The sequence below is a fragment of the Pichia membranifaciens genome (genome assembly GCF_001661235.1).
Source record: "Pichia membranifaciens NRRL Y-2026 unplaced genomic scaffold PICMEscaffold_1, whole genome shotgun sequence".
NCBI lineage: Eukaryota > Fungi > Ascomycota > Pichiomycetes > Pichiales > Pichiaceae > Pichia > Pichia membranifaciens.
The window spans coordinates 942,219-966,774 of NW_017566982.1; the positions used below are offsets into that span (position 1 = coordinate 942,219).

Genomic DNA, 24,556 nt, shown 5'->3' on the forward strand with positions numbered 1-24,556 from the left:
CAGCGAGAAGCCACACTTCTGCGTCGATGAAGTTGTTTCCGCCCTTCCGAATTGTCTTATTATCTACAAGGTTTTCTTTGCGCAGTTCTATATTCTTCAGGTAGGTGTATACATTTTATCAAACAAGATAGCAGAAGGCTACAAGTCCTTGTTATTGGTGGTGCCCCATCTGTAGAGGTTCCAGCCCATGGAGCCGGACACGTCGCCGTAGATGAGCTTGCACTCGTCGCCTCGGGCGGCCCCAGCCGCCACCACAGCCGGCAACAAGTGTTCGTTGGTCGGATGGGCCGCCTTGTAAAGCTTGTCAAGTTCCGGGGTCCGCGGTATCTGCTTGAGCTCGTCAAGGATCTTAGAGGGGTCTTTGTTCGTGAGCACCTTCGTGAGGAGGTCGTTGAAGGGCTTCGCGTATGGCAACGGCTCGTTGTCCATCGCCATGGCGATGCCAATGTCCCGTAAGTTGTGTACAGACATCCCGGAAAAAAGAAGTAGGCCGTTGTAGTCTCTGTATCTGCTGAGTGCTTCGCCCAAATGGTAGTGAATCTCGATGTCTGGCGTTCCCGCCATAGAGACCTGGATCACCGGAACGTCGACGTCGAGCTTGTGAGAGTCTAGCACGTTGGTGTCGGCAAAGGCAACCTTCATCGGAACAAAGGCACCGTGGTCTAGTCCCCGCTCCTGCGTCTTGGCCTGAAACCAGTCGGACGCCTTCAATGTTTTCACAATGTCATTGGCAATAAACCTGTTCGGGATCGTGTGGAACTGCGACTCGTAGAACTTCTGCGGGAAGCCGTAGAAGTCGTAAATCAAAGCGTTTTCATCGGGTCGAAGCTTTTTGGACTGCACACCATTCTGCGTGTACCACGCCTCACCGATCCCCGGAAGGGAGACCTCGATCTCGTCCGGTACGTCTGTCTGCCAGTGTGCAGAGACAACGATGATGAAGTCCGGCTTGAGCTCCTTCTTGATGTACTCGCCGATCTCCTTCGTCTTGTTCCACGCCCCGAGATTGCTGCCAAGCTTGTCAGTCTTGTCGACAAACGTGGGGCCACCGTGGGACAGAAAGAAGAACGGCAGCGGCTTGGCGGATCTGTTGAAGACAAAGTGTTCAGACTCCGGCATGGTAAAGTTTTTCACGTGATCGGCTACTCGTGCTGAGGACTTACTGAGCGTGTTTAGGAACTTGTAAAAGAAGGACATGCAAACAACCGCGGCAGCAATGGCTATACTTGTAAAAGATATGTACATTGCTTTCCTCCGGGCCCCACACCTTCGTCGTGTGCTTGTCTGTCTCGAGGACCACATCTCCGTGGCCCTATATACTCGCAGGTTTCCCCGGCTGCTGCTGCAGGCCTATTAAATACGCATTCGTCAGCGATTGCGTAAGCCGGGTTCACGAGACTCCGCTTAGTAAGATGACAAATCTGGGGGTGTGGCTTACGTAAAAAGGTGTGTATTCGGTTTGCAGTACAAAAACAAGAGATAACATAACTTAAAGTGCTATATGCTGTAGATCGTGACATAGGAGAAGCTAAACTTGGTAGAGACAACTAAGTTTCCAGTACTAAGTGCTCAATTGCTCTTCTTCTCCCCTGTGCCGGCCTTCGGTGGAGCGGCAGCGTGCTTGCTGTCCAGGACGTGCTCGCAGGTGCACCAGTCCTTCTGCGGGTACTTCTCCATCACGTCCTTGATATCGTCTCCTTTCACAGGCTCGCCCGTCCACGAGACGCCCTGGCACAGGGGGCAGATGGCGGTGGTGCATGGTCCTTGTGTTTCACTCATGTTTGCTGTGTCTATTCGTTACCTGATAGTTCCTGGCTATCCTTCGTGCAATGGTTTGTGACAGTAAAATCCAGCCGGAGCCACCAGCTGATTCTGAGCAGAGCAGGGCAGATCAACATTGGCAGAGAGAGGAAATGCCGCCTTTATACGGCAGCGTGCCCTTCTTGCCCGTTGTCGGCGCCAGGAATACCCCATGTCACACTGACGTGATGCCCGGCTGCGGGCTGTGCGGGAATAGTGGGGGTGGGGAGAGACCGGGAAGGGCGATGGGCAGCGGCGGGGAGGAGGCGGGACAACTCCGAGCGTGTCGCTTATCTAACTTTGTCGGACAGCGACAGCGGGGGTGGGGGGCGAAAAAGGGGGTGGGATCTATGGGTGTCTTATTTATGAGTGGCTGATTAGAAACTCGTGTCTGCGAACAAACGTCTGCAGGAACAATGTGGATTACATAGGTGTGAAACGGTACGGAAAAACGCCGAAAGGCGAAATCGGGTAAAGAGGACAGGAGAAAAAGGTAGGAAGAGATAGAAAAATAACAGTGAAAGCGGTAAAGTAGAGGAGCTCAGATGATGGTGACAGACTAAGCTTTTTCGATGATTACATCGGCGTCGTCGTCTGCTTGCACCTCAAGCGTGATGTTGGGAATAGGCTCCTTTGTGGCCTCAGGCGCAGCAGGGGCCTTCTCGATGATTCTTTCGATCACTTTTTCAATGATAACCGGTTCCTGCTTGGCAGCGACAGGTTCAACAGCCTTCACTTCAGGAGCCGCCTGGGGCTCTGGAATGTACGTTGGACCGACAGTCTCGGTGATATCTCCCATACCCCAGAATGTCATCATGCAGAGGAAGCCGGTGACAATGGCAACCTCGAGGTCGACCTTGTTTTCGTCCACAACTAACTCGTAATCAAACTTACGTTGTCTCATCAATCTGACTTTTGCAATACGCTCCCTGGTTTCTTCTTCGTTACCGCCCGGATTGGTGACACGTTCTAGAAACTTAGAACCCCTGGTCCACACGTACTTGTATCCGTCATTCAAGTAAAAGGTTCTCAATCTACCGGATAACCCGTTCTCACGCTCCAAGACCCTGTGTTGCATTCCAAACTTGTTGTGGAAATCAAAAGACTTTAGGAAGAACCCAGCTCTGATGGTAGCAACCTCGTGTCTGTGGGGATATGTAAACATAGACCAGGTAGGCGTACTGGCAGACTCTCTCTCGATGGTGTAGAGCTTGTCACCCTTGTTGTCAAACACATTGACCTTGGTCTGTCTACTGCTGTTGTCTCTTCTTATATGCAAGGCCTTTGTTGGCTTGTCCAATGGAATAAAGTTTGCATCTGTGGAGTGCAAATCAATGATAGGCTTGACGTAAGCATGTTGGATGAAATACGTAGCGATGGTAGTTAACACACTCTGGACATAGATAGCAGGAGATTCAACAATTGGCATGTTTGAATCTTATTTTTTACGTCTTTTAAGAAACTTTGAGTTGCTTGATTGGAAGATTTTACTTCTTATTTATGGTTAGCAAAAAGTTTCGAGAATTTTAGTTATCAAGAACTACTAAGCCAATACTTAAAATTTCAAGGATGAAGCAGTAAGAAGAAAACAGAACCCTAAAAGGCTACAAAACTAGAAATCAATCTCAAAACAACTAAAAGGAGCATGCAGTGCCCTTCATGGGCCCAACATCCATCCCCGTTCTCTCTTTCTTGGTATCTTTAACAAGTAGGCCTGTCCACGACAGAAAATATTGTCGTGGATGTAGCGCATTTTCAAATCTAGAGTTTCCCTTTTGGGAAGGGGCAGATTCATCTTCATCAGTCACCTTCCTTTCAATTCTATATATTATACTTTGGACCCTTTATTCTATAGCATACTATTTATTAGCGTTATTTATGAAGAATATACATATACATACACATACATACGGGGGCTGATTTGTAACAATGTGATTAGAGGATGTTCCACGCATCCTCTGCACCGTGACACATTTTGCTGCAGGCCACAGATGCAGAGAGTGGGTATTCGGATAGACCAATCTTTTCGTCGATCATTTCGTCAGCAAAGTTATCTTTTCCCCTGGCCATTGCACCAACAAACACACAGAGACTTTCGTCGTCATCTAACTTGCTAATGTACTCTTGTGGTCTCACAACTTCCGAGTCAAAGGAAAGCGTCACCTTACGGCACTTGGTGGGAAGATGGTCGGTTATAGGGTTCTTGATGACCTTGAGTAATTTTTCTTCGGAATCGACAGATCTGATGGACAACTGATGCAGAAGCTGGACCATCAAACCAGAAAATCTTTTGAATGTTCTAGGGATACGCACAGATGGATTGATTTCGATCAACACGTTTTTCGATGTGAGAATGTAAACTTGCAGTTTTCCGGCCTTATTTATTGGAGAGTCCAAAAGAGTCAAAAGACACTGGTGGGTGATATCTGGTCTGGCTTCAGAGATATCACGACCCATCTTTCTGAGCAATCCTTGGTGGTCGTCACAGTTGAGTAGCACATACTTGTCGTGCCCAGGTCCACTGCTACTGCTCACTTTGTGCGTTTCAAGACATGCCTGTGTAAGAACCACTATAAGTCTCTTTGTGGTTTTATCTTTGGAACTTAGCGGCTTGGGCTGCACCGGAACAAGTGATGCCTTTGGAACTTCTCTTTTCACTCCGTGCTTTTTTGCATTCAATGCGTCTCTTTCTTTGGAATCGCTCACCATGGCTAGTTGCTGATGTCAATTTTCCGTTATTGGAGACTTAAGGGCAAAAGCAGCAAAGACCTGATCTTTAAGTGCTTTACTCCTCCGGAAACGGCACCCTGAAAAATTTTCTTAGTTTGTAATCTTCACCTTCATCTTGCAGCGAAACATGAATCTTTCCGCAGAAACCGCGAGCACGTGACAATATCTGCAATGTCCTATACGCGTTACAAAGCCATTCCAACGGCGAAGCACGTCAAACAAAGGGAACAAGTTTTCACTCTGTGTAGTCATAGAGGGAAATACAAAGAGATTAAGAAGGAATCCCAAGCCACCATGCCATTGGAAAATGATGACACCTTTGACGACGACGACGATTTCGACTTGGAGCAAGTCTACAACAATGCTCAGGCGACACAACCATCAGGACAGATCCAGACATATGGACCTAAGGATGATATATACCAGATGAAGGGAGAAAATGCAATTTTGAGAGGTCAGATCGAGAAGATTCACAAGGAGCAAACTGAAGCCCAGAAACGCCTCAAGGAAGATTTTGACAAAATGCTAAGAGATAAAGAATCCTACATCCAAGCGTTGAACGAGTCGCTATCGAAGATGAAATCGGAAAACGAGTTCTTGGTCTCTGAAAACAAAAATCTCTATCAGACCAACAGCAGGAAAAGGAAATTGAGATCGGTTGATTCCAACTCCACAGCATTGTCGCAACATGAAACTTCTACGCAGAATACTTCCCACATGTCTGCATCAACGCAAAACACTACCCCAGCTATGAATGAAGAAAATAACAGCAGATCTGAGGTGGAAAGAATCTCAGAGAAAAAATCACATACCGATATCAAGGTTGTCGTTGTGAATCAAGCCACTTTTTTTCAAGATGAAAAAACTTTGTTCATAGAGGCAGTGACAAATTATGTTATTTCAGGAATGCCAAGACCTACGTTGAATTACCTTGAGAATATTTCGTCTACATTCGATTACACGTCAAATGATTTTCAGATTTTGGCAAATGAAAACAGTTTTAAGTCAGCAATATTGAGGTACTTAATCAACTTCCAGGATAAAAACCGAATAGATTATTTACTCATCAACTTCATAGAGATATTACTAGAATATGTTATCCAGACGTTTGAGCTTGACGAATCCCAATTGCTACCTATTCCTTTCTTATTGTCTTTAATCAATTTTGCTTTGAATTATCGACCGAAAGCCATTAATGAAAAATTCATTGGCGAAACTACAGATAAAATTGTTTCAATGCTATGGCATTTTCAAGGAATTTTCAAGCCCGAATTTGATTATTTGTCTTTACCAGGATCAAACCATATGATGAACTTTGTTACTATGCAAGATAAAGAGAACAGTGGACTGATGGACTATAGTTTTGTCGAAAAAACAATGCATGTTAAAATTTTGGAGGTGTTTACTGCAATTTTTTTAATGGATCTTCTAAGTACACTAAGCAAAGTTGCGTCTTTTCACGTTTTTACATTTACCAACTCAAGTGCAAATTCTACGTTTTGGAAAAAAGTTCCTCAACAGAATATGGTCAATAGCTTTTTATCAAGAAAAACTCCAATTCATTTTATATACAGCACTGTTGAAATTTTGCTAAATTCGATCCATGACGACGACAGATTTGCCTTTGGCAATACTAGGCGAAATTCAATCACTAAACCGACAACGGCTAACGAGATCACCATCCAGATATTGGAGCAGATTATGCAATTTTTGACAACTATTTCGCCTTCTCAAATTCACTTTAATGTGTTTGGGTTGAACCATTTGATAGGGAGCAATCACCATCTAGAATTACTAGAAATGGTCTCAATACCCTCGAATAAACTATCATCATATCCTCAAACACACTCTTTCGATCAATATGAGGAGATACTTAGAACAAAGTTTGAATACTTTCAGAAGCAAGAGCATTACATTTTGAGTACAAAGATGCTAATAATGGATTTGTTTGAGTCTTTTTACTCTGCTTTGATCATGATAACATTGCCGCTTAACACTAACTCGAAACTTACTAGAATTTTGTGCCAGATGATTGGAGAGGAACAGGAGATGATCATTAGATCACCACGTTCATCGAACAACAATTTAAGAATCGATTTAATATCCAAGTCGGTGAAAATCTTACATCATTTAATCGCACAGGAGAGCAGTGTCAAGATTAATGAGTTATCGAATTTGACGTTACGTGAGATGATAATCGTATTGCTCAGAATTTCTTCCAAAAGCATGAAAAATGAGTCGATCGATTTTGTGACCAAATTGAGACACGCCAACTATAACGGAGTTTTATTCAACGGCGTACAAGAAAAGAACGAGCTAGACAAGTATGGACTGTGGAACTCCATTCTTTCGCTCACTAAGTTGCCTCCAAAGGAACAGAAGAGAGTAACTGAAAATCGTATACAGATTGAAATCGATTTGTACAATGGGATAGAATTTGGTTATTCAGATGAAACTATAGATTTAGCTAGAGATATAGTCGGCATGTGTGTTACAGGCGATGAGGCAGATCGATTGCACGATAGTATCAATTATGTAAATGATGAAGACGAAGACTACGAAATGGCGGAATTAGGCGACTTCGAGGGAAGTGCCTAGGTAGATATTATCATGGAAGTTTGATATAATATACCACAAAAGCAGATTTGCAAATTTTTTTAAAGTTATATCTAAAAGTACTATACGATTTTAATTAATAATAAACTTTGAAAAAAATTAGTTTTCAGATTGGAAACCGTTCTTGAACTTTCTGGAAACGTATTTCAAGTGGGTCATTCTACCGGAACCGGTAGTTCTTCTTCTCTTAGCCTTAGCAGCCCAGTTGAACTTTCTCATCTTGGCAGCTGGGTAACCACAAGAAGCACAGGTCTTCTTTTGGTTGTGAAAGGATCTCTTACCACATCTCTTGCACAAAGTGTGGGATTTGACGTGTTTCTTACCTAAAGATGGAGTACCCTCTGTAATAAATTAGAAATAAATGGAAATGGTTGGAAATAAAAAATTTGCGTTAGTATCTTCATCAAGTCAATCATATATAGAGAATGCGCTTATAAGTACGGTACAGTATGTGAAACTGTCAGACATGGAAATCAACTGTGATCTGTCGTGAAGCCCTTAATTCGTCCTCTTATCCTTGACTATGCCAGTGGTTATTTGTGCAACGTGTAGCCAAAATCGGTGAAATCCTTGCTCAAGCTGTCATATTATACCCAAATGGCTATATCTTTCTGCAATTTCAACACTGTTCACATCTTCTATTGACAAATAGTTTCAAGCAGCTAAGCTGTTGCAGCTTTCTCCGTTGGACCTTGCACTTCTCTTGTCCACATTTTCTAGTGTCGACTATTTTTTCTTCATTTCTTTATTTGCATGTCTTCACTTTCCGTACTATTGCGATATTCTCTCTTGCATGTCAGCGGCTCCAGTGAATGTTGTACATACTACTCATGTTGTCTGTGTATTGTTACTTGTTATACGAAGTGATGTATTTTAGTGTATGATAACCCGTCAACAACTATTCCAGATAAACAGAAATGTAGGTATATCAAATTTCCACTCCTCCCTCTCTCTCGCCTTCCCCCTCGCTTGTTCTCAATTTTTGCTGATGGAGCGGAGCGAGGTGTCCTTGCCCCGGCTCTCCCTTTGCACCAGAAAACTGTGCTGGTGGGACTGCGCGCAAATTTTTTTTGTTGTAAGCCTAACCCTGAGCAAAAGCACGTGCCATAAAAGAGGGCTATATTTTTTCTGTTTTGGGTCGATAGGCGTAAATTCTAAGAAAACACGCCGGTAGCCCACGGTACGCACTGAAGTGTTGGAAACAGCGGCGTGCCGAGAGATTTCACTATACAAGCAGTCCAAGTTGCTATTGGAGTCGAGAGTGGTTTTCTCCCTTTCCCCGGGTCAGTATTCGGAAAACCTGGAGGGTGGACTGTCCATTACGGAAGTATACCGACTACATCACTTATGATTTTAATCCTTCCTTAAAACCGTAACTACTTGTATAGTCCGGAACCGCCAGCTGCGTAGAAATAATACGAACACAGTGAAAAAGGTTGGAAATGAATGTGTGGTATCTGAAATTTTCGTAAACCAGTTGAACTACACGTGACGCGACGCGTTTATGGACTACTGTTAGGTACAACACAGCCTACCAGTGTAGCCTAGTCTTTTGAGATGTCACACTCACAAGAACCAAGTATATGCCAGATGATTAGTACAAAGAGATTCGGCTAGGCAACATCCAGGAATGAATTGGCAATAGCTTCTGCTTAGCAACCTCGATGGCTGGAAAGAACAGGAAAGCTAGTGCAGAAACACGGACGCGGTCGCTTTTGGCGTTTTCTTTTTTTCTTGTTTACGTTTGGTACACTTTAGAAATTTTATTGTTTGCGAGTAGGCAGACTGCGTTAGACGTGTTTGGAGTCATGGTGAACTATTCTGGTTACGAGCTTTGATGCTCTTGTTGGTTTCTATATGTTGTTTTGTCTAAGCAATTTGTTTACGACATTCAAATCTTCTGTGTAGAATTGTTAATGAAAGATACAACGAGCCACAGACTCGGAAACAACTGAATGAATATCAACAGCCAATTCCCACCTTCGTCACCGTTGCTCCATAGTGAGAACGAGCTGGACAACATTCCCTTCAAGGACGGGTTTGAATCGCTATCCAAAGCAAAACCATACAAGAATGAACAGAGGGAAAAGGACAGATACGATGCTTATCTGACGCCTGACCCGTCCTCATCATTGGGGGATGTTACCATCACCAGTGACCACTCAGAAGCCGACGAATCGATGGTGAAGATCACTGCCGACTCGTCACCTTCTAAAATATCTAGAGTTGCACCAGAGGCGGGCTTCTTGCAGGAGTCCAAGAGAGCTAAGCCTGATGGAATGTCCGGGATCGACGTGTTGCAACCATTGAGCACGAAAAATTTCCAAAACGTCATGTACATTCCTTTGAATGGAGATGTTTTCAAGATTGGTAGATCTGGACTCTCCTGTAGCTTCAAATTGAACTCTAGTAACAAGCTGATTTCCCGGGTACACGCAGAGGTTCAATTCGACACGGAGACGCAAATGATAGTGCTTAAGTGTCTTGGGTTCAATGGACTGAACATCACCATTCCAAAACTGATAGGCGTCGAACACATCAAAGACAAAGAGTTCTTGATTACAGTCAACAAAGATGACTCTGAAGAGGAAAACGATAATGTCAACGAGGCCACCTCCTCCGAATCCCGGATTCTCACGAGATCTTCCGCTTTCACAAACTTCTACATGCTCAAGGACGAGACCATCAGAATGCCTCTTATTGAGGGAACTGTTCTTGACTTCAGAGGCGACTTGGCGTTGCTGGTGTACAAGAAGGATCCTCTTAATCTTGTTTCCAAGACTTCCACAGGCCCAAGTAGCGCTCCGGTTGATGAGCCCAACAAAAGGAAGCTTTCCACCGGAGACTTGCTTAAGATTGTCGAGGAGAAGAAACTTCAGTTTTCGACACATCCTACTCTTGCAGAGCTGAAGGAGAAGAAAGATCTGTCTTCTTCGTCGTCGGGAGCAAGACCAATTATGAGAAAGAACTTGGCAAATACCATCATCTACAAACGCGCAAGTCCAGCCCCATGCGAGAAGCGGCCTGCTGATGAAGCTGCAGCCAAGAAGGCCAGTGAGAGTCCGAAGGCTGATGCTGTTTCTCCTGTCATGTCCGAGCCTGCAAAGACAGTGAAAAAGCCTCTTGCAGACATCACCAACAAAAACAAGAGTACTGCTGCTGCTGCCTCTTCCACTGAGAAGAAGAAACCTGTCAGTGTTGTCAGCAGTAGCCCTGTCCACCGAGCTGCTGTCTCCCAGGAGAGCGTGCCACCGCTATTACCAGCATCAGACACGCCTGCTGTGGAGAAACCAATCTTTAGGGAAGAACGCAGCAAGACGCCAGAGCCAAAGGGCGCAGAGCTACCTGCCGAGGAGCAGAAGAAACGAGGCCGGGCGAAGAAGACGAAGCAGAGCGAGGAGGACATCCTTAGATCGATGCCGCAGGCAGAGGTAGACGCCGTGCTTTCGACGGTGCCGGAGCTTGCCAACATCTCGAACCTGGTGACAAACCACATCGCCTACTCGCGGATCTTACAGACGCCCTTCAGTTCCATCTGCGAGCTGAATTCCATCAAGAAACACAACCTCACGAAGCTGCAGCTCAGGTGCATTCTCATCCACTCTGTGGCCTGCATCGGCGTCATCTTCAGACAGGGGAAGGATGCTGCCGGCAAGCCCTTGGACGAGGAGTACTACTATATGCCGGAGAAGGACTCCGACATCCATCGTGTGCAACTCGTGGAGGAATTGAAGGGATCCTCCTCGCACTTGAGAAGCTGCAGAAAGACCCACAAACAGTACTTCTGGAAGAAACCGAAGCTGTAGTGGTGTATATTTAAATATATATATGTATGTAATAGCTAAAGTAAGTATATGTCAACAAAACCACCATGCGCCTCACGTGACCGCTCCACTTTTCCCCGCCACGCCGGCTCCGGAGCAGCAGTGTCGCATCACGTGCCGCCGCGCACATCTGGCAACGCATTGCGGGCCTCCCCGCTCCCTTCACCGGTATGGGCCCCGGGGGGGGGGGGGAGGGGGTGTGCCCGTGGTTCTTCCCTTTGCCAAAAGGGCCATCGGGTCCGCCAGAGAGACACTCCGCTGTTTGGCAACGTGGACAAAACGTGCCGCCCTTACCCCCGAGGACGGCAAAGAGCTAGACCAGGGCGCCAAGAGCACATGCTTACCGTTTTCACATGTGTGGTGCCTGCCGGTACGAGCAGCGCATGTGCCAGCGCAGCGCGCTGTACGAGCGGACGAGAGAGCACATGCAGCGGCGGCAGCGAGACGAGAGCCCCAAGCCTGTTCCGGTGCTCGTTCTCCCTGGGGGCTGTTGCATCTGAAAATTTTTTTTGGCTCCGATGTATAAAGACGGACCCATTTCCCGCATCTTGCAGACGGGCCTGTATGGTTGCGGGTGTCATAGCAGGTACCGCCCTTTCTTCTGCTGCAGTCTAGGTTTTCTTCCCCGACAGACGACCTTTGTACAAGCAAAAGCGCCTACAACCACACCCAAATAAACCACACAATGTCTGAAACTTTCCTTTTTACGTATGTACCAGGAAGGACGGAAGAACAGAAGAATTGAAGAAGGAGACGAAGGTGAAACACGACGATGAGAAGAGAGTACTAACATGATCGACCCCCCGCGCCCCACTATATACCATAGTTCTGAATCCGTTGGTGAAGGCCACCCAGATAAGATCTGTGACCAAGTCTCGGACGCCATCTTAGACGCATGTTTGGCCGGCGATCCATTGTCTAAGGTTGGTTGTGAAACCGCATCCAAGACCGGTATGATCATGGTTTTCGGTGAAATCACCACCAAGGCCAACGTTGACTTCCAGAAGGTCATCAGAGACACCATCAAGCACATTGGTTACGACGACTCTGAAAAGGGTTTTGACTACAAGACCTGTAACGTTTTGGTTGCCATTGAACAACAATCCCCAGACATCGCCCAAGGTTTGCACTACGAAAAGGCCTTGGAGGAATTGGGTGCCGGTGACCAGGGTATCATGTTTGGTTACGCCACCGACGAAACTGACGAGAAGTTGCCATTGACTCTTTTGCTTGCGCACAAGTTGAACGGCGCCATGGCTGACGCCAGAAGAAGCGGCTCTTTGCCATGGTTGAGACCTGACACCAAGACCCAGGTCACCATTGAATACAAGAAGGAAGGTGGTGCTGTTGTCCCACTGAGAGTTGACACCATTGTCATCTCCGCCCAGCACTCCGACGACATCTCCACTGCCGACATCAGAACCGAGTTGACCAAGCACATCATCAAGAAGGTCATCCCAGAACATTTGTTGGACGACAAGACTATTTACCACATCCAACCTTCCGGCAGATTCGTCATTGGTGGTCCACAAGGTGATGCTGGTTTGACCGGTAGAAAGATCATTGTTGACACCTACGGTGGTTGGGGTGCTCACGGTGGTGGTGCCTTCTCAGGTAAGGACTTCTCGAAGGTTGACAGATCTGCTGCTTACGCTGCAAGATGGGTTGCCAAGTCCTTAGTCAACGCAGGTTTGTGCAGAAGATGTTTGGTCCAATTCTCCTACGCTATTGGTGTTGCTGAGCCATTGTCCATCTACGTCGATACCTACGGTACCTCTGACAAGACCTCCGAAGAATTGGTTGCTATTGTCAGAAACAACTTCGACTTGAGACCAGGTTGTTTGGTCAGAGAATTAGACTTGGCAAGACCAATCTATTTCAAGACCGCTTCCTACGGTCACTTCACTAACCAAGAAAACACTTGGGAACAACCAAAGAAATTAAAGTACTAAGTTAATCCAATTCACTTCTAGAATAGATCTTTTCTACCCATTTTGTCATTCGAATTAAGATAAAGCAATGAATGGAAGACAAGAAACAAACATAACAACTTACCCAACGTTCTTCTCTTTAAAAATAATCAAATCCAATTCCACGCTCAACTCGTCGAATTAAAAAACTAATATTAGTCAACGAATTCTAATGTATTCATCTTTTTTCCTTACACGCTGTTTATCATTTTTTCCTTTCTCCGAAACTTTATTTATAGTTCCACTCTTTTTTTCCCAACACTCCCATCAATTTTGTGTATAATCCCTTTCCCCATTTATATATTTGAGATTCAATGATGGATTGAGTCATCAACTGGCATCTTTCTGTTAAAAATATAGACTTAAACTGAAAAATAAAACCTTCCGACTAGAGCGATCTTTTTAAAAGTACGCGTTATTTTTTTTTTTCACGGACTGTTGAAAAAGACACACTCAAGCCTCTGCTTGTCGACTCGACCAAACTTTCGCTGTCACGCTAAGTAGAGCGATAGAGGGACAATTGAGGTGCTGGAACTCCAGAAAGAGAATTAAGGATAGGATGGATAATAAACAAAACCAATTTACCATTAACAACAACTATCGATCCAAGAGCGTGACTCGGATTAGCGAATTGCCGGATTATCCTGTCGATGAGACGATCGTGGGCTTATTGCTAGGGGTTTCGAGAAACAGGCCTCCCTCGAAGGCTATGAACTATCCATACACGTTACACATGACCGACTTCAGCGACTCGAGATTTAAGTTTCCCCAGTACTTCGATGGGAGAGACTTCAAGAAGAAGGAGTTGCAACACAAGACGTTTGATGTTGTTACGTTTCCAGCAGTGTTTGACACCATCAGCAAGGACGTGAGGGATATAGTTGATTTGCACGGGAAGGTGCGATATTACAAGTTTCAGAATGGAAGGCCGTACTACGAGGACGAGTGGAACCAGGAGGACCTCGATGTGTTATACCTGAAGCTTGGGATTGAGAACAAGCTGGCGGGGAAGGAACTCGGGATCGACTACTGGTTGTTGGACAAGTTCCAAATATGGATTAAGGTGAGGATCCGCGGCAAGCGGTACAAGGAGCAGATGGAACTGGTGTGCATGAACAACTTCTATGTCATTCCGGAGCTCATTTTGCAGCGGGAGCTGCGTTCGTACGGCCAGCAGTGGGTGTGGGAGGAGTTTGTGCGCGTGTACAACCACAAGGACTTGCTTGACGAGGACTTTTCTGACAGTGATGTGGAGACGCCGAGTACGGCTGGCGAGACGCCGCGGGGGGAGAAGCGTCGGAAACTGGCTCTGGCTGAGGAGAGACCGCAGCAGAGGGAGAAGGACACGGCTCGACGGTTTGACGACATCCAGTACACGCTTGTCAGCGAGCTTGCCGACGACAACGTGTGGGCAGAGCGTGCGTCCGTGCAGTACGCGCCGCAGTACATTCTTGTGCGGCGCGTGCGCATCTGGAAGAAGCTCGACAGCTACGTGTACATGCACCGGCGGGCGCTGGGCGTGAAGCGGGCCAAGTTTGTCGTTGCCGACGAGCGGGGGCACGAGCTCGTGCTGACCATCCGGGAAAACTGCCTCACGGGCTTCCTCGGGCTCAGCATTGGCGACTTCAAGTTCTTCGAGGACCTCAACGAGGCCATCAAGACCCGCGTCGAGCAGTGGGAGGGCTCCTCCGGCAGCGCCGATGCATACCACGGCATGGTGGTCTCGCGTGCCCGGATTGCGCCCGGCGTGCACAAGTGGTGCTGGGAGTACACCACCGCCGAGCCTGTGCCGGCACATCAGCACCACACGCCGTCCAGGCCCGAGTTGCCCTGATTGCCCTGGCGGCATGCCCAGCTGTCGGCCTGCCACGCGGCGTGCTCAGCCGTTGTCCACAGCCGCACGTGGTGAAGATCCACAGATAACTCAAACCCCCCGTTTGATTGTTGCCCCCTTTCCCCTTTTCCCTCTGCCTCCCCCGCGACGTGTCTGCACCTTTGCTTCTATCTCTGGCTCTATCGGTGGCGTTCTCCCTCTCTTGGTCCGCGCTCTGCACACCCCACCCACCTACTGGAGTGGCCAATCGGCAAGGGTGGCCCCGCTCAGGCGGTCTAGACCGCCGTGGCCCCTCGCCCCGCTGCCCTGAGTTACGTCACCACAGGCCGGCGCGCACGCCGGGACGCGGCAGAGGAAGAAGAAACGAGGGGACGGCGGTGGCGGGCCCGCCCACGCAGCCGCGGGTGCTGCGGCGGTGTTGTTGTTGATGACGGGGATGGTGTTGATGGCTGGCGCCGAACGCTGCTGGTGGCGGTGGGAAACACGGTTGTCCGAAGGCTGGTGACCCGCTATCGAGGCCTCTCTTTTCCTTTGCCAGTCTTTCGTAGGCCCTCCATTCCGCGAGGTGTGCGTGCATTCGTGTTGTCCCGTCCTGCGTTGCCTGTTTGCTCTTTCGAGATAGCCATTCGCCGTCGCCAACCGATCCGAGCACCTTCCTTTTGTGTCGCCTAGCAGGTCTGTCTCTGGAAAGAGCCTCTGTTTTGATATACACGCACACCACACACGCAATTTATACACATTATATGCTGCAATCGCCTCGCTAGATACACTTACCGATCCGATTTGCATTTTTACTAGTCAACAACAGCCATCCGCCACCGGCTCTCTTTGTCAGTATCGTTTTATCCCCCTCCCCGCTCCTGGCCCTTTCTTTACTATACCGAACCACATCCGATCAGAGCGTTCACCCTACAACCTCCCGACTTTGCTACAACTGCCCTTTCCCCAGCCCCCAAATAGAACGACACTCTCCTCGGGCAAATCTACACAAGAAGATAGCCACGACTTTGCTTCTGTTCAGATCAGAACACAATAATAACTACAAAGGAATAGAAATAGAACCAAACAGCCTTCCCCAAAAAAATCGAATTACCAACTGACAAAACCACACCGTATTTCAGTTCAGTGCTATCATTTCTCACGAAAAGTTAATTATAGATTTTGTTAATAGAACCATACACTGACGACTTCTGTCTCTTGAGTCTTCATTCCCCACACTTATCCAACTCTTTACTCAACGCCGAGCGTTTCCAGCACTTCATCAGATCGCTTCCAGTCATTTATAAAATTTTATACACTATAGAAAACAGCAAGGGCCTCATCATGTCTTACAACCAAAGAAACTTGAAATTCAACGGTGCGGCGAACTTTGCATTCGACTCAAGAAACACGTTTGGACAACAACAACAACAGCAACTCCAGCAACAGCAATTGCAACAACAACAGGTTCAGCATCAGCAGCAGCAGCAATTGCAGCAACAACAGCAATTCTTGCAGTTCCAAATCCAGCAGCAGCAGCAGCAGCAATTGCAGCAGAGAAGCTACCTACAAGCGCCACAGCAATTCCCATACCAAAACCCAATTCAGGATTTGAGCGATCACCAGCTTTTGCTGAATGCCACTGGTAACAATGCAAGCAACATCGAAAGTAACAGTTCCTCGGATAAGGAATTTTACCTGAACCCCCACCTCACCTTCACGACAGCTGGTCATGACGAACCTTTCATCTCCCCACATTCTTCTATTAGCTCGGTTAGCAAAGATTCTCTGCTTTCCAATAACACTTTACAACACACTCGATCGCTAAACCAGAATCAATATAATTCGAACTTCACCCTCCCTCTGGAGCTCCAAGGTGGCGTTAACAACATCTTCAACAGAAGACCCAGCTATGCCGCAGACTTGCATAGTAATACTTCTGCCGAGGACAATTCTACCAATAGCATGAAGCTTTTTCCTCTACAGTACAATCATTTGAACAATCAGAGGAATGAAATGTACGACTTGAGAAATAACAGCAAAAATGTTGATTCCTCTCCGTTGTCCACATTCAACCCTCCTCCCCGTTTACCGAATTCTAGTTCGAATTCGAATTCGAACTCGAACTCAGCCCCGAACTCAAATCCGAACTCTAGAAGCAACTCAGAATTTGACTCAACATACATCTCCTTGGATGATGGGCTTTTGTTGAACAAGGCAACAAACACCATCGTCATATCTCCTGAGTTAAAGTGCCAGTTCGATCAGTGCTCAGTGTATTTTGGAGATTTCAATACTGCAACTCAAGTCATAAATCAATTAGACAACCTTCTAGGGTTGTCAAACAGTAGAGAATCACCAGATGATCCAGCTTCGACTGCTCAGCTAGGTATAATCAGGCAGAGGATTGACAAGCTTTTAGAGTTTTTGCTGAAACAAAATGAAGACTTGAAATCCCCCAATCACCTCAACAATAAAAACTATTCTCTGATCTTGAACAAAAATGGTAGACTTGATATAATATCATTTCCCAAAAATTCCAACTTGCAGCTTATGCCAAAGGATTTGATCATAATCGAAGGCGATAGGGGAAAAGATCTTGTTATGGTTCTAAAACCTGTGATTGAGTTCAAGTTTGCCCTATTTTTCAACTACTTGAAGAAGAAGCTACATTTGAAGAGTTTAGAATTTGGGAACAATTCGAATAATCGAAGCCAGCCTGGCTCCGCTTCCTCTTCCTCAGCACCTCCTTCACGTCATTCGAATCATAATAACAACAGTCATAACAACAACAGTCATAACAACAACAGTCATAGCAATGGTAATAACTCCCATCAAAAATCAATTATTAATGAAGACGAGAATTTTATCACCCTTCCAAACAAGCAGATTTTGAGATTTGCCAAACCCCATGAATTGAATCAACTCATTTTAAAGTACAATGATGAAACAATGGCTTATAAAATTTGTCTAAATTACTCTGCTTCGTTGAATTTGGATTTGATTATTAAAAACGTGGAATTCCAGTTTGATAAGAAGAAGTTGATTATTTATTACTATTGCTTACAACGTTTAGACTTTAGGGGTTTGATTAAAGAATTGTTTAAGATTTACAAAACCAGAATTTGGTTATGTGCGATTCTGCCTCTTGAAAAAACTTTCAAACCTTTATTAGATTATGAGCTTGAGAAAATAGACATGAAACTTGGGAACTCCAATGGTTCCGCTCACCAGAACTCGTTAAATGGTAACTTCAATAGAGACAATCACGATAAGCAACTTTATAGGTCTAACGCTAACGTCGTTCATGATAAATTTCCTTCGTCAGATCAAATTTACCAATTCAGTGAAATAGACGAACCCATTTTTTTCCACTGTAAGATCTTTTCAAATCTGATCAACATGTTCCAGTTCGAAGTATCTAACTATGAGGTTTTCAAGGATAGATACTGGTTTTTGGATGAGCAACAGATTCAGTAAGCAAGAATTACAACTTTTCTACCTTCTCCCATCTCTCATCGTTTTGCAATTTATCAGCTTTATTAGTTTACTCTTTTCTGATCCACAATTATTAATGGGCTCTTTTTTTATTACGGAAAATATCATCCACTGCTTGGAATTTTTAGACCTTTAGCTCTCAAACTGTTTTTACTATCTCAATTATTTTTTACTTTAGTTTACAAGAATTGCTATTTAAAATTAGCTTTGCGTTTTTCCTACTTACTTTTCTCTCCCTTTTCTTCTCTTTCACTCAGATATACTGTGACTTGTCAGTTACTCGACATTTGTTGTCCATCTATAGATAGAAGATGGTTATACATATAAAACCTAGAACCCGAATGAATAGATTTATAAACTAAGTACTTTGTCGACCCTTTTTCGCTTACCATTAACTTCTCATTAGCAACTGACATCTGTGCCTCTGCGGTGGACTATTCGCTTACTCCATTGTCTTTACTTGACTTGATAATGTAAGGTGCACACCAGGGATTCTCCTGTATTTCATCAATAGTGGCACGTTTATTTCTCTTGGCTAGCAACTGTTTTACAATCTGTTTCGCCGACCCATATTCTTCACTCAGTTTGAAATCTTTCATAACATACCATTCCCATAATATCATCGCTATTCTATGTGCAGGTTTAGACTTTCTTTTCAATCTGTTTTCACGCTCATTTGGCAATGGATCAAAAGGCAATCTGCTTTCGAGCATTGTGTATAGCACAACCCCAAGTGACCAGCAATCGTTTTGTTTACCGTCATAAGGCATTCCGAGTAGCAACTCAGGAGAGACGTAATCTTCAGACCCACATCGTGTGGTTAACATTGGATTTAAAGGATCGATCTTCTTGCTTAAGCCAAAGTCTGAGAGAACTGCAATTGGATTATGCTTTACTGCCAAGGCGGTTCCATAATTCAATATTTCTAACTGAGAGTGTTTCAACAAAATGTTCTCGAGTTTGATGTCTCGATGACAGACATCCATTTTGTGCATGTATGAAATGGCAGACACTATGTTGGCAAAGATACATCTGATTAACTCAGACGATACTTCGGATCTATAGTCCAAAATAAAACTATATAAATCTCCACCTTTGCAATACTCGATCGCCATTGTAATCTTCTCCATTGGAGTACTCCGATCTGTGTCGTAATCTGTTCCGATAAGTTTAATTATATTGGGGTGGTCCAGCACTCTTAATATTTCCAGCTCCCTAGTCAAGGAGTTTTGAATCCGTAATCGTAGCTCGTTCGACTGGGTGCCATCATTGCTACATCTTATGTCTGTGACTTTGATTGCAGTTTTGCCGTCATCCGCCAGATACACCTTACTGAAAGATCCTTTGCCGATTTCAGTGGAAAGCTTCCAATATTGAGGTCGTACTGGTTCGTCAATACTGTGCAACTGAATCAGGCAATTGGTGGAGAAATTAGGATCTACTGTTGATTTTGGTAAAGGCTCAGTTTGCGGTACTTTAGGATTTATATTCTTGGATTTTCTTTCAGCTTTATCCGCAGAATGATGGGCAAAACTATCATGAAAGGGTAAAGAAACAACTCTATCTACCGGTCTAATTTTGGGCAGTAAAGAGGCCCTCTCGGGACTATATGATGATCGCTGCCTGGTGATATCCTCGAATGTGTTCACTATTGGTGGGGATGTTTCACTTGAAGGAATTCTTTGCTTTACCCTGAACTCAGAGAAGTATCTCTCGTTATTCGATATGTTCTTGTCTGCTAGGACTTTTTTTGTCTCCATGTTTTTTTGACGGGCTTTAGGTATGCGTAAACAGGAAGGAGAGCCATTCTCCACATCTACGCTTGAACTGCCGTCGGTATTACAGTCGTCGTAACCAACACCACCCATCCTTACATCAACATTGTCACTAGTGGCACTAGTATCATCGTAATCAGCGTCATGGGGTGACTCGCTTATGGGAAACACATGCTCGTTTGAGAATGTCGGGCTGGCCAACGAATATTTACGTATTTTGGCTCGGGAATTGTTAAACACCAACGGTGTGGGCAAGTTCTGGATCTCGCCGTATCTTTTCTCACTGGTGCTGTTCCCATCAAACGTCATTTGCGTCTGCATTGGAGGCGTTGTGTAATCGTGTAGCCCGGGGCTCTTGAGAGAGGGCGGTGCATCAGCCATGTCCGTGTCGATATTTGCCGTGTGATCTCTGCTCGAGGGTTTCCGGCTGCTGACGTTGTTGGACGTTGGAAAGCCAATACCATTGTGAGAGTGATTCATACTGCGGATGATTCCTGGCTTTATCTTCTTTTGCTTTCTTTTGTTGTGCAAACTTGCTGCTTTTTCCCTTCTTTATCTGCCAACAGTTGTCAGTTTTTCCCTTAATGCTGGATGTCTCTTCGGTAAAATCTCTCTTCACCCGAACCGCTGACAACAGGAGCTTCTACCGACCTTACGTACACGTAGCAGGTCCTCCTACCCTCTTCTTCTCCTGCAATCGCAGACAGCTAGAGCCAAGATCCGTCTATCGGCATTGTATTTACTATTTACATGCCTAGCCGCCGTAGTTGGGCCCAAAAACATGCTGCTTACGTCAGCACCGGGAAAGAGACGTTGCGGTCTGCCTGTTTCGTGCACCGGGAAGGAGAAACAGTTTGTGCATGAAGGAAGGTAAAGAAGATGAAGCCGGGAGCCGAACGCAGGTGGAAGGAGAAGAGATGGGAAGGCAGAGGGCACGATCACGCCGAAGCAACGGTCACAGAGAAGCGGAAGGTTGAGGAAAATGACTTCTGTGGAAAATACCCGTGCAGCCATGGTCGGGGATTCGTCGTTGACGTTGCCACCTGAGACACAGCAGGTGCAAGGCTCAACAACGACGGCAACAACAACAGCTTCCACGACGACGACGGCAACCACGCCGACAGCGCTGATGACACCGGCTGCTGCACAAGATGACCTGGCAGCCAGAAAGGGACCGGTGCCACCGGAAATTCCACACATCACGATGAATATGACTCCTCTAAATGTCATTCTGGAGCGTGTTGCGCTGGACACGTTCAAAAAGTTGAAGGAGTACTTCAAATTCCTGGAGTCAGGGACGGAGCCTGAGATTGTGAAGAAAAAACAGTTTCTTGAACTGCTTGTGATGTTCAGAGAAAATTTCGTGAGGTTATATGTGCTTTGCAAGTGGTCCAGAAACCACGATCAAATCAGCAAGTTGATAGACCTGTTTGTGTGGTTGAGAGACCAGAACCAGGAGATTACCAACAGCATTATGGCATTTGGTGCCATCAAATCCTCTTTGATCAGTGCGAAAATGCCCGAACCCGATCTTTTAACTTCGTTGGAGGTCTTGCTTCAGGGTAGGCCCAACTTGCCGACATATAACTTTCTACCGGCAGAGACTCTAAGCCCCCAGTTTGTGCTGAAGGTGTTGCATAACCTAAAGGTTGAGCTGTCGATCAAAATGTCTCTGCAGAATAACCTTCCAAAACCTTTCCGGAACTATGAGATTAAAGACGGATGCGTCTTTTTCAATGTTCCGAACTACTTCTCATGTGCATTGTCGACCTTGAATGATGATAGATTCCATTTGATTGATTTTAAGCTCGGGTTTGCCCTAGTCGGCAATGAAGTAAAAGAGTCCACCGAAAAATCAGACCCGAAGACACTTCACACTATTCAACAGTACTCAAACAGTCTTCTCAATAGCGAGAAGGGCTTAAGGGAATTCTACGAACTTCTTTACTCATATTCATTAACAACAAAAATATATCTATTACATAAACAGTTGATAAGTATGAGAATGGGACTCTGGAGAGGCCACTTGACACATAACTACAACGCCGAAAGCTCATTAATCACCATAACATACTGGGCACAACGAAAGTATGCTAAGCCGTCAACTATACAGATTGGCATATTTCAAGATTCTAAACTAGGTTTCAAATGGTTTAAAGATGGCGTCCTTGATGAATCTCATGGGTTGACGTTGGTGGATGACAGCGAAAATATCAATTTATTGAAGCTTCTGACGTCATTGATAAAACACCATGTTCAATGTATCATTTCAAGATTGAAACAGTTACTAATTGGGTCTGTTGAAGACATAGAGAAAGCCGTCTCCCTATCAAATAATTCTGAAAAAATAATTTTCAGAGTTTCACAAACAAAAGATGTAATATACAGCATAGATTCCTTGAGCGGTTCATGCTACTTTGAGAATCCAACAAACTTCATGAATAGAAGTGCATTCAAAATAAATACAGGAAACAGTCTAGACTTTATAGAAATTCTCAAATTGAAGATGCTTATCCAGGAATCAGAATTCTCCTCTATGATGAATGCCACTGGTTGGGTAAGTTTGAAATCAGTTAGACTCAATCCAGATGAAATTTCAAAGCTCAATATTGATTATTCCAATTTGAAAAACAAAAGCCTGGAGCCAATTTTAACATCGATAGATATATACAGGCGAAAAGATTGGCCAATTGGTTGGTCAATCCTAGTTGGTACTTTCGGATTTCAATCAAATGCTCAACTTTGGTGTAGCAAAATCCAGTCCGTTGAAGGCCAATGGGTCATTAATTGGTGCAGTGAGATTAACGTCAACGAACTAAGCGATGAAGCTTCTTCGGAAGTGTCAATCGGCTCCACTCAAACGGACAATAAAACCGTGGATGGTAATGAGCCACGGTCAGATGAAAAAGCAGATGTGAACAGCACCATGTGTGGCTCCAAGTCACTAACGTATAACTGCTTAATCAATCTGATAAAAATTTCAAGCTCCAAGTTAATATCTAACTTAATTGTTAAAGAACTTAAAGACCAAGGTTGTGAATTGAAAATTTTGAACTCAAACGATAAACTGGTTAACGACTTTCTACAGAACAATTTCAAGATCGATAACATGAATTTAAGTTCGACTGACAATGCTGTTCTTTTGATCAAAAATAAGTCATTGTTCCATATTCAGAGTGCAAAGGATTCTTTAGTACTATTGATTACGATTAAAAACAGTGACTTGAACGCTAAAATGTATGGTAAGCTAATCAATGATAATGGAGTGAAAAACTTACCAGATATTAAGTACAGCGATGGCAATTCTACCCATTTTGAGTACAGTTCCCGATCAAAAATTTTTAGTATCGAATCAGAAGTTGATTTATCACATCAATTTGGACCAATAGTAAAGGAGAATTTTATCCGTAAGGACACGATGATTTTATCAAGTATACTTTCCTTTTTGAACAAGTTCGCAAAGTCGCTAAATTTATTGAAAATAGTCAGTGGCAACCCTGCATTGAGTATCATGAAGGTGCTATCGGATGGCGTCACCTTCAAGTATGGTGAGAATCAGGAGGAGTATATGACTTTAAAGATTCCGAGACAGGGTAATGATAAAATTAGTATTGAACTACCAGAAAAAAATCCTCATCGCTATTGCTTGCCTTACTTGAATGAAATTTTGTCCAACGATCAGCTCAATAATATCAACATCAAAGAGTTTGTGCTTTATTTGAGGCTCACACTCAAGTTCTGTAGAAAAATACATGACCTACGTTCCAGAACAAAAGTTGAGTTGGACAGATTTAACCTCGAAAATGAAGAAGTTGACTATGAAAACAAGCCCGATGATTTGCAACATATGCCTAGCTATGGGTATCTTCCTTTTGTTTGTGGCCTTGAGAGCTTACGTTTAATCTACTTTAAATGTGTGAAAGTGGATACCCAGCAGTCAGCAGGGAAAAAGAAGAACACCAAGATTGTATCTGACGTGTTCAAGTTTGAGATAAAGGTGGAGCTACGCCATAGGAGTACCTGTGTTTCGAAAAAACACTCCAAGTTCTTTATTTCCCTCGGCAACTTGAGAACTGAGACCACCGGGAAGATCACTTCTCCCGCCTCCATTACTACCGCCTGTGGAGGGAGTGGGAAGGTTTTACACGATCTTACTACCAAAATTTCCGATGTTGTAGGGAGATACTTCACCGGCGAGGACTTCCCGACGAGTTTGAACAACGGGAGTATTGTATTTTTAAGAGACGGGCTATGCTGTGATTTTGACAGCATCGACAAGGTATTAGAAGACTTGCATTCCCGTCTGTATGCTTTGGTAGATAAATAATGAGTTATCGTGTTCGCCCGCAGACCTCCCGTTCACCCCTCTTCCTTTTCTTTTGTACTTTCTCTGTGTACACTGTGTAACAATAGCTTGAAATGTATCTCGCGTCTGCTGGGTGACATGAATTTTCGATTCAAAATTGAAAACTCAGATTGTCGTGAACAACTTTGCCTATTATTTGAACATGCTGATTCAAGTTTGCCAGG

The 24,556-nt window shown here is 44.8% G+C and overlaps 12 protein-coding genes across 12 annotated transcripts; 6 read left to right on the plus strand and 6 right to left on the minus strand.

Moving 5' to 3' along the window:
* Positions 1-162: 162 nt before the first annotated feature.
* On the minus strand, positions 163-1,071 carry PICMEDRAFT_25517 (hypothetical protein; the record flags this gene model as incomplete). Its single annotated transcript, XM_019162398.1, has 2 exons — positions 163-828; positions 889-1,071. Coding segments are annotated over 2 exons (849 nt in total), but the record flags the coding sequence as incomplete, so codon positions are not given.
* A 1,272-nt stretch (positions 1,072-2,343) lies between these two features.
* Positions 2,344-3,353, minus strand: PICMEDRAFT_14272 (hypothetical protein). The gene has a single exon (XM_019160304.1). It carries the CDS (start codon positions 3,227-3,229, stop codon positions 2,360-2,362), a length of 870 nt encoding a protein of 289 aa, XP_019019859.1. The 5' UTR covers positions 3,230-3,353; the 3' UTR covers positions 2,344-2,359.
* Positions 3,354-3,605: 252 nt separating this feature from the next.
* Positions 3,606-4,535, minus strand: PICMEDRAFT_14273 (hypothetical protein). Its single transcript, XM_019160305.1, has one exon. The coding sequence runs from the start codon at positions 4,507-4,509 to the stop codon at positions 3,736-3,738; it is 774 nt and encodes a 257-aa protein (XP_019019860.1). The 5' UTR covers positions 4,510-4,535; the 3' UTR covers positions 3,606-3,735.
* A 289-nt stretch (positions 4,536-4,824) lies between these two features.
* On the plus strand, positions 4,825-7,128 carry PICMEDRAFT_70362 (hypothetical protein; the record flags this gene model as incomplete). Its single annotated transcript, XM_019163619.1, has 1 exon — positions 4,825-7,128. The coding sequence occupies one exon, from the start codon at positions 4,825-4,827 to the stop codon at positions 7,126-7,128; it is 2,304 nt and encodes a 767-aa protein (XP_019019861.1).
* Positions 7,129-7,137: 9 nt separating this feature from the next.
* PICMEDRAFT_75397 (hypothetical protein) lies at positions 7,138-8,254 on the minus strand (the record flags this gene model as incomplete). Its single annotated transcript, XM_019164936.1, has 2 exons — positions 7,138-7,487; positions 8,248-8,254. The coding sequence occupies 2 exons, from the start codon at positions 8,252-8,254 to the stop codon at positions 7,246-7,248; spliced, it is 249 nt and encodes an 82-aa protein (XP_019019862.1). The 3' UTR covers positions 7,138-7,245.
* Positions 8,255-9,101: 847 nt separating this feature from the next.
* On the plus strand, positions 9,102-10,952 carry PICMEDRAFT_9275 (hypothetical protein; the record flags this gene model as incomplete). The annotated part of the gene is made up of 1 exon (XM_019165083.1): positions 9,102-10,952. One exon carries the CDS (start codon positions 9,102-9,104, stop codon positions 10,950-10,952), a length of 1,851 nt encoding a protein of 616 aa, XP_019019863.1.
* Positions 10,953-11,241: 289 nt separating this feature from the next.
* On the plus strand, positions 11,242-13,234 carry PICMEDRAFT_14275 (hypothetical protein). The gene is made up of 2 exons (XM_019160306.1): positions 11,242-11,678; positions 11,797-13,234. The coding sequence occupies exons 1-2, from the start codon at positions 11,656-11,658 to the stop codon at positions 12,920-12,922; spliced, it is 1,149 nt and encodes a 382-aa protein (XP_019019864.1). The 5' UTR covers positions 11,242-11,655; the 3' UTR covers positions 12,923-13,234.
* A 265-nt stretch (positions 13,235-13,499) lies between these two features.
* PICMEDRAFT_70365 (hypothetical protein) lies at positions 13,500-14,774 on the plus strand (the record flags this gene model as incomplete). Its single annotated transcript, XM_019163620.1, has 1 exon — positions 13,500-14,774. The coding sequence occupies one exon, from the start codon at positions 13,500-13,502 to the stop codon at positions 14,772-14,774; it is 1,275 nt and encodes a 424-aa protein (XP_019019865.1).
* Positions 14,775-14,890: 116 nt separating this feature from the next.
* Positions 14,891-15,830, minus strand: PICMEDRAFT_86566 (hypothetical protein). The gene has a single exon (XM_019165021.1). It carries the CDS (start codon positions 15,561-15,563, stop codon positions 15,006-15,008), a length of 558 nt encoding a protein of 185 aa, XP_019019866.1. The 5' UTR covers positions 15,564-15,830; the 3' UTR covers positions 14,891-15,005.
* Positions 15,831-16,097: 267 nt separating this feature from the next.
* PICMEDRAFT_70366 (hypothetical protein) lies at positions 16,098-18,233 on the plus strand (the record flags this gene model as incomplete). The annotated part of the gene is made up of 1 exon (XM_019163621.1): positions 16,098-18,233. The coding sequence occupies one exon, from the start codon at positions 16,098-16,100 to the stop codon at positions 18,231-18,233; it is 2,136 nt and encodes a 711-aa protein (XP_019019867.1).
* A 159-nt stretch (positions 18,234-18,392) lies between these two features.
* PICMEDRAFT_14280 (hypothetical protein) lies at positions 18,393-20,709 on the minus strand. Its single transcript, XM_019160307.1, has one exon. The coding sequence runs from the start codon at positions 20,504-20,506 to the stop codon at positions 18,686-18,688; it is 1,821 nt and encodes a 606-aa protein (XP_019019868.1). The 5' UTR covers positions 20,507-20,709; the 3' UTR covers positions 18,393-18,685.
* A 243-nt stretch (positions 20,710-20,952) lies between these two features.
* PICMEDRAFT_14283 (hypothetical protein) lies at positions 20,953-24,468 on the plus strand. Its single transcript, XM_019160308.1, has one exon. It carries the CDS (start codon positions 21,009-21,011, stop codon positions 24,351-24,353), a length of 3,345 nt encoding a protein of 1,114 aa, XP_019019869.1. The 5' UTR covers positions 20,953-21,008; the 3' UTR covers positions 24,354-24,468.
* The last annotated feature ends 88 nt before the right edge of the window (positions 24,469-24,556 follow it).

What these genes read in the sequence shown, in the direction of transcription:
- PICMEDRAFT_14272 (XM_019160304.1), bottom strand. Translation starts at nt 3,229, where the DNA reads ATGCCAATTGTTGAATCTCCTGCTATCTATGTCCAGAGTGTGTTAACT.
- PICMEDRAFT_14273 (XM_019160305.1), bottom strand. Translation starts at nt 4,509, where the DNA reads ATGGTGAGCGATTCCAAAGAAAGAGACGCATTGAATGCAAAAAAGCAC.
- PICMEDRAFT_14275 (XM_019160306.1), top strand. Translation starts at nt 11,656, where the DNA reads ATGTCTGAAACTTTCCTTTTTAC. An exon ending in TCTGAAACTTTCCTTTTTAC is followed by an intron (nt 11,679 to 11,796) that starts GTATGTACCAGG and finishes TATATACCATAG; the next exon opens with TTCTGAATCCGTTGGTGAAG.
- PICMEDRAFT_86566 (XM_019165021.1), bottom strand. Translation starts at nt 15,563, where the DNA reads ATGCAAATCGGATCGGTAAGTGTATCTAGCGAGGCGATTGCAGCATAT.
- PICMEDRAFT_14280 (XM_019160307.1), bottom strand. Translation starts at nt 20,506, where the DNA reads ATGAATCACTCTCACAATGGTATTGGCTTTCCAACGTCCAACAACGTC.
- PICMEDRAFT_14283 (XM_019160308.1), top strand. Translation starts at nt 21,009, where the DNA reads ATGACTTCTGTGGAAAATACCCGTGCAGCCATGGTCGGGGATTCGTCG.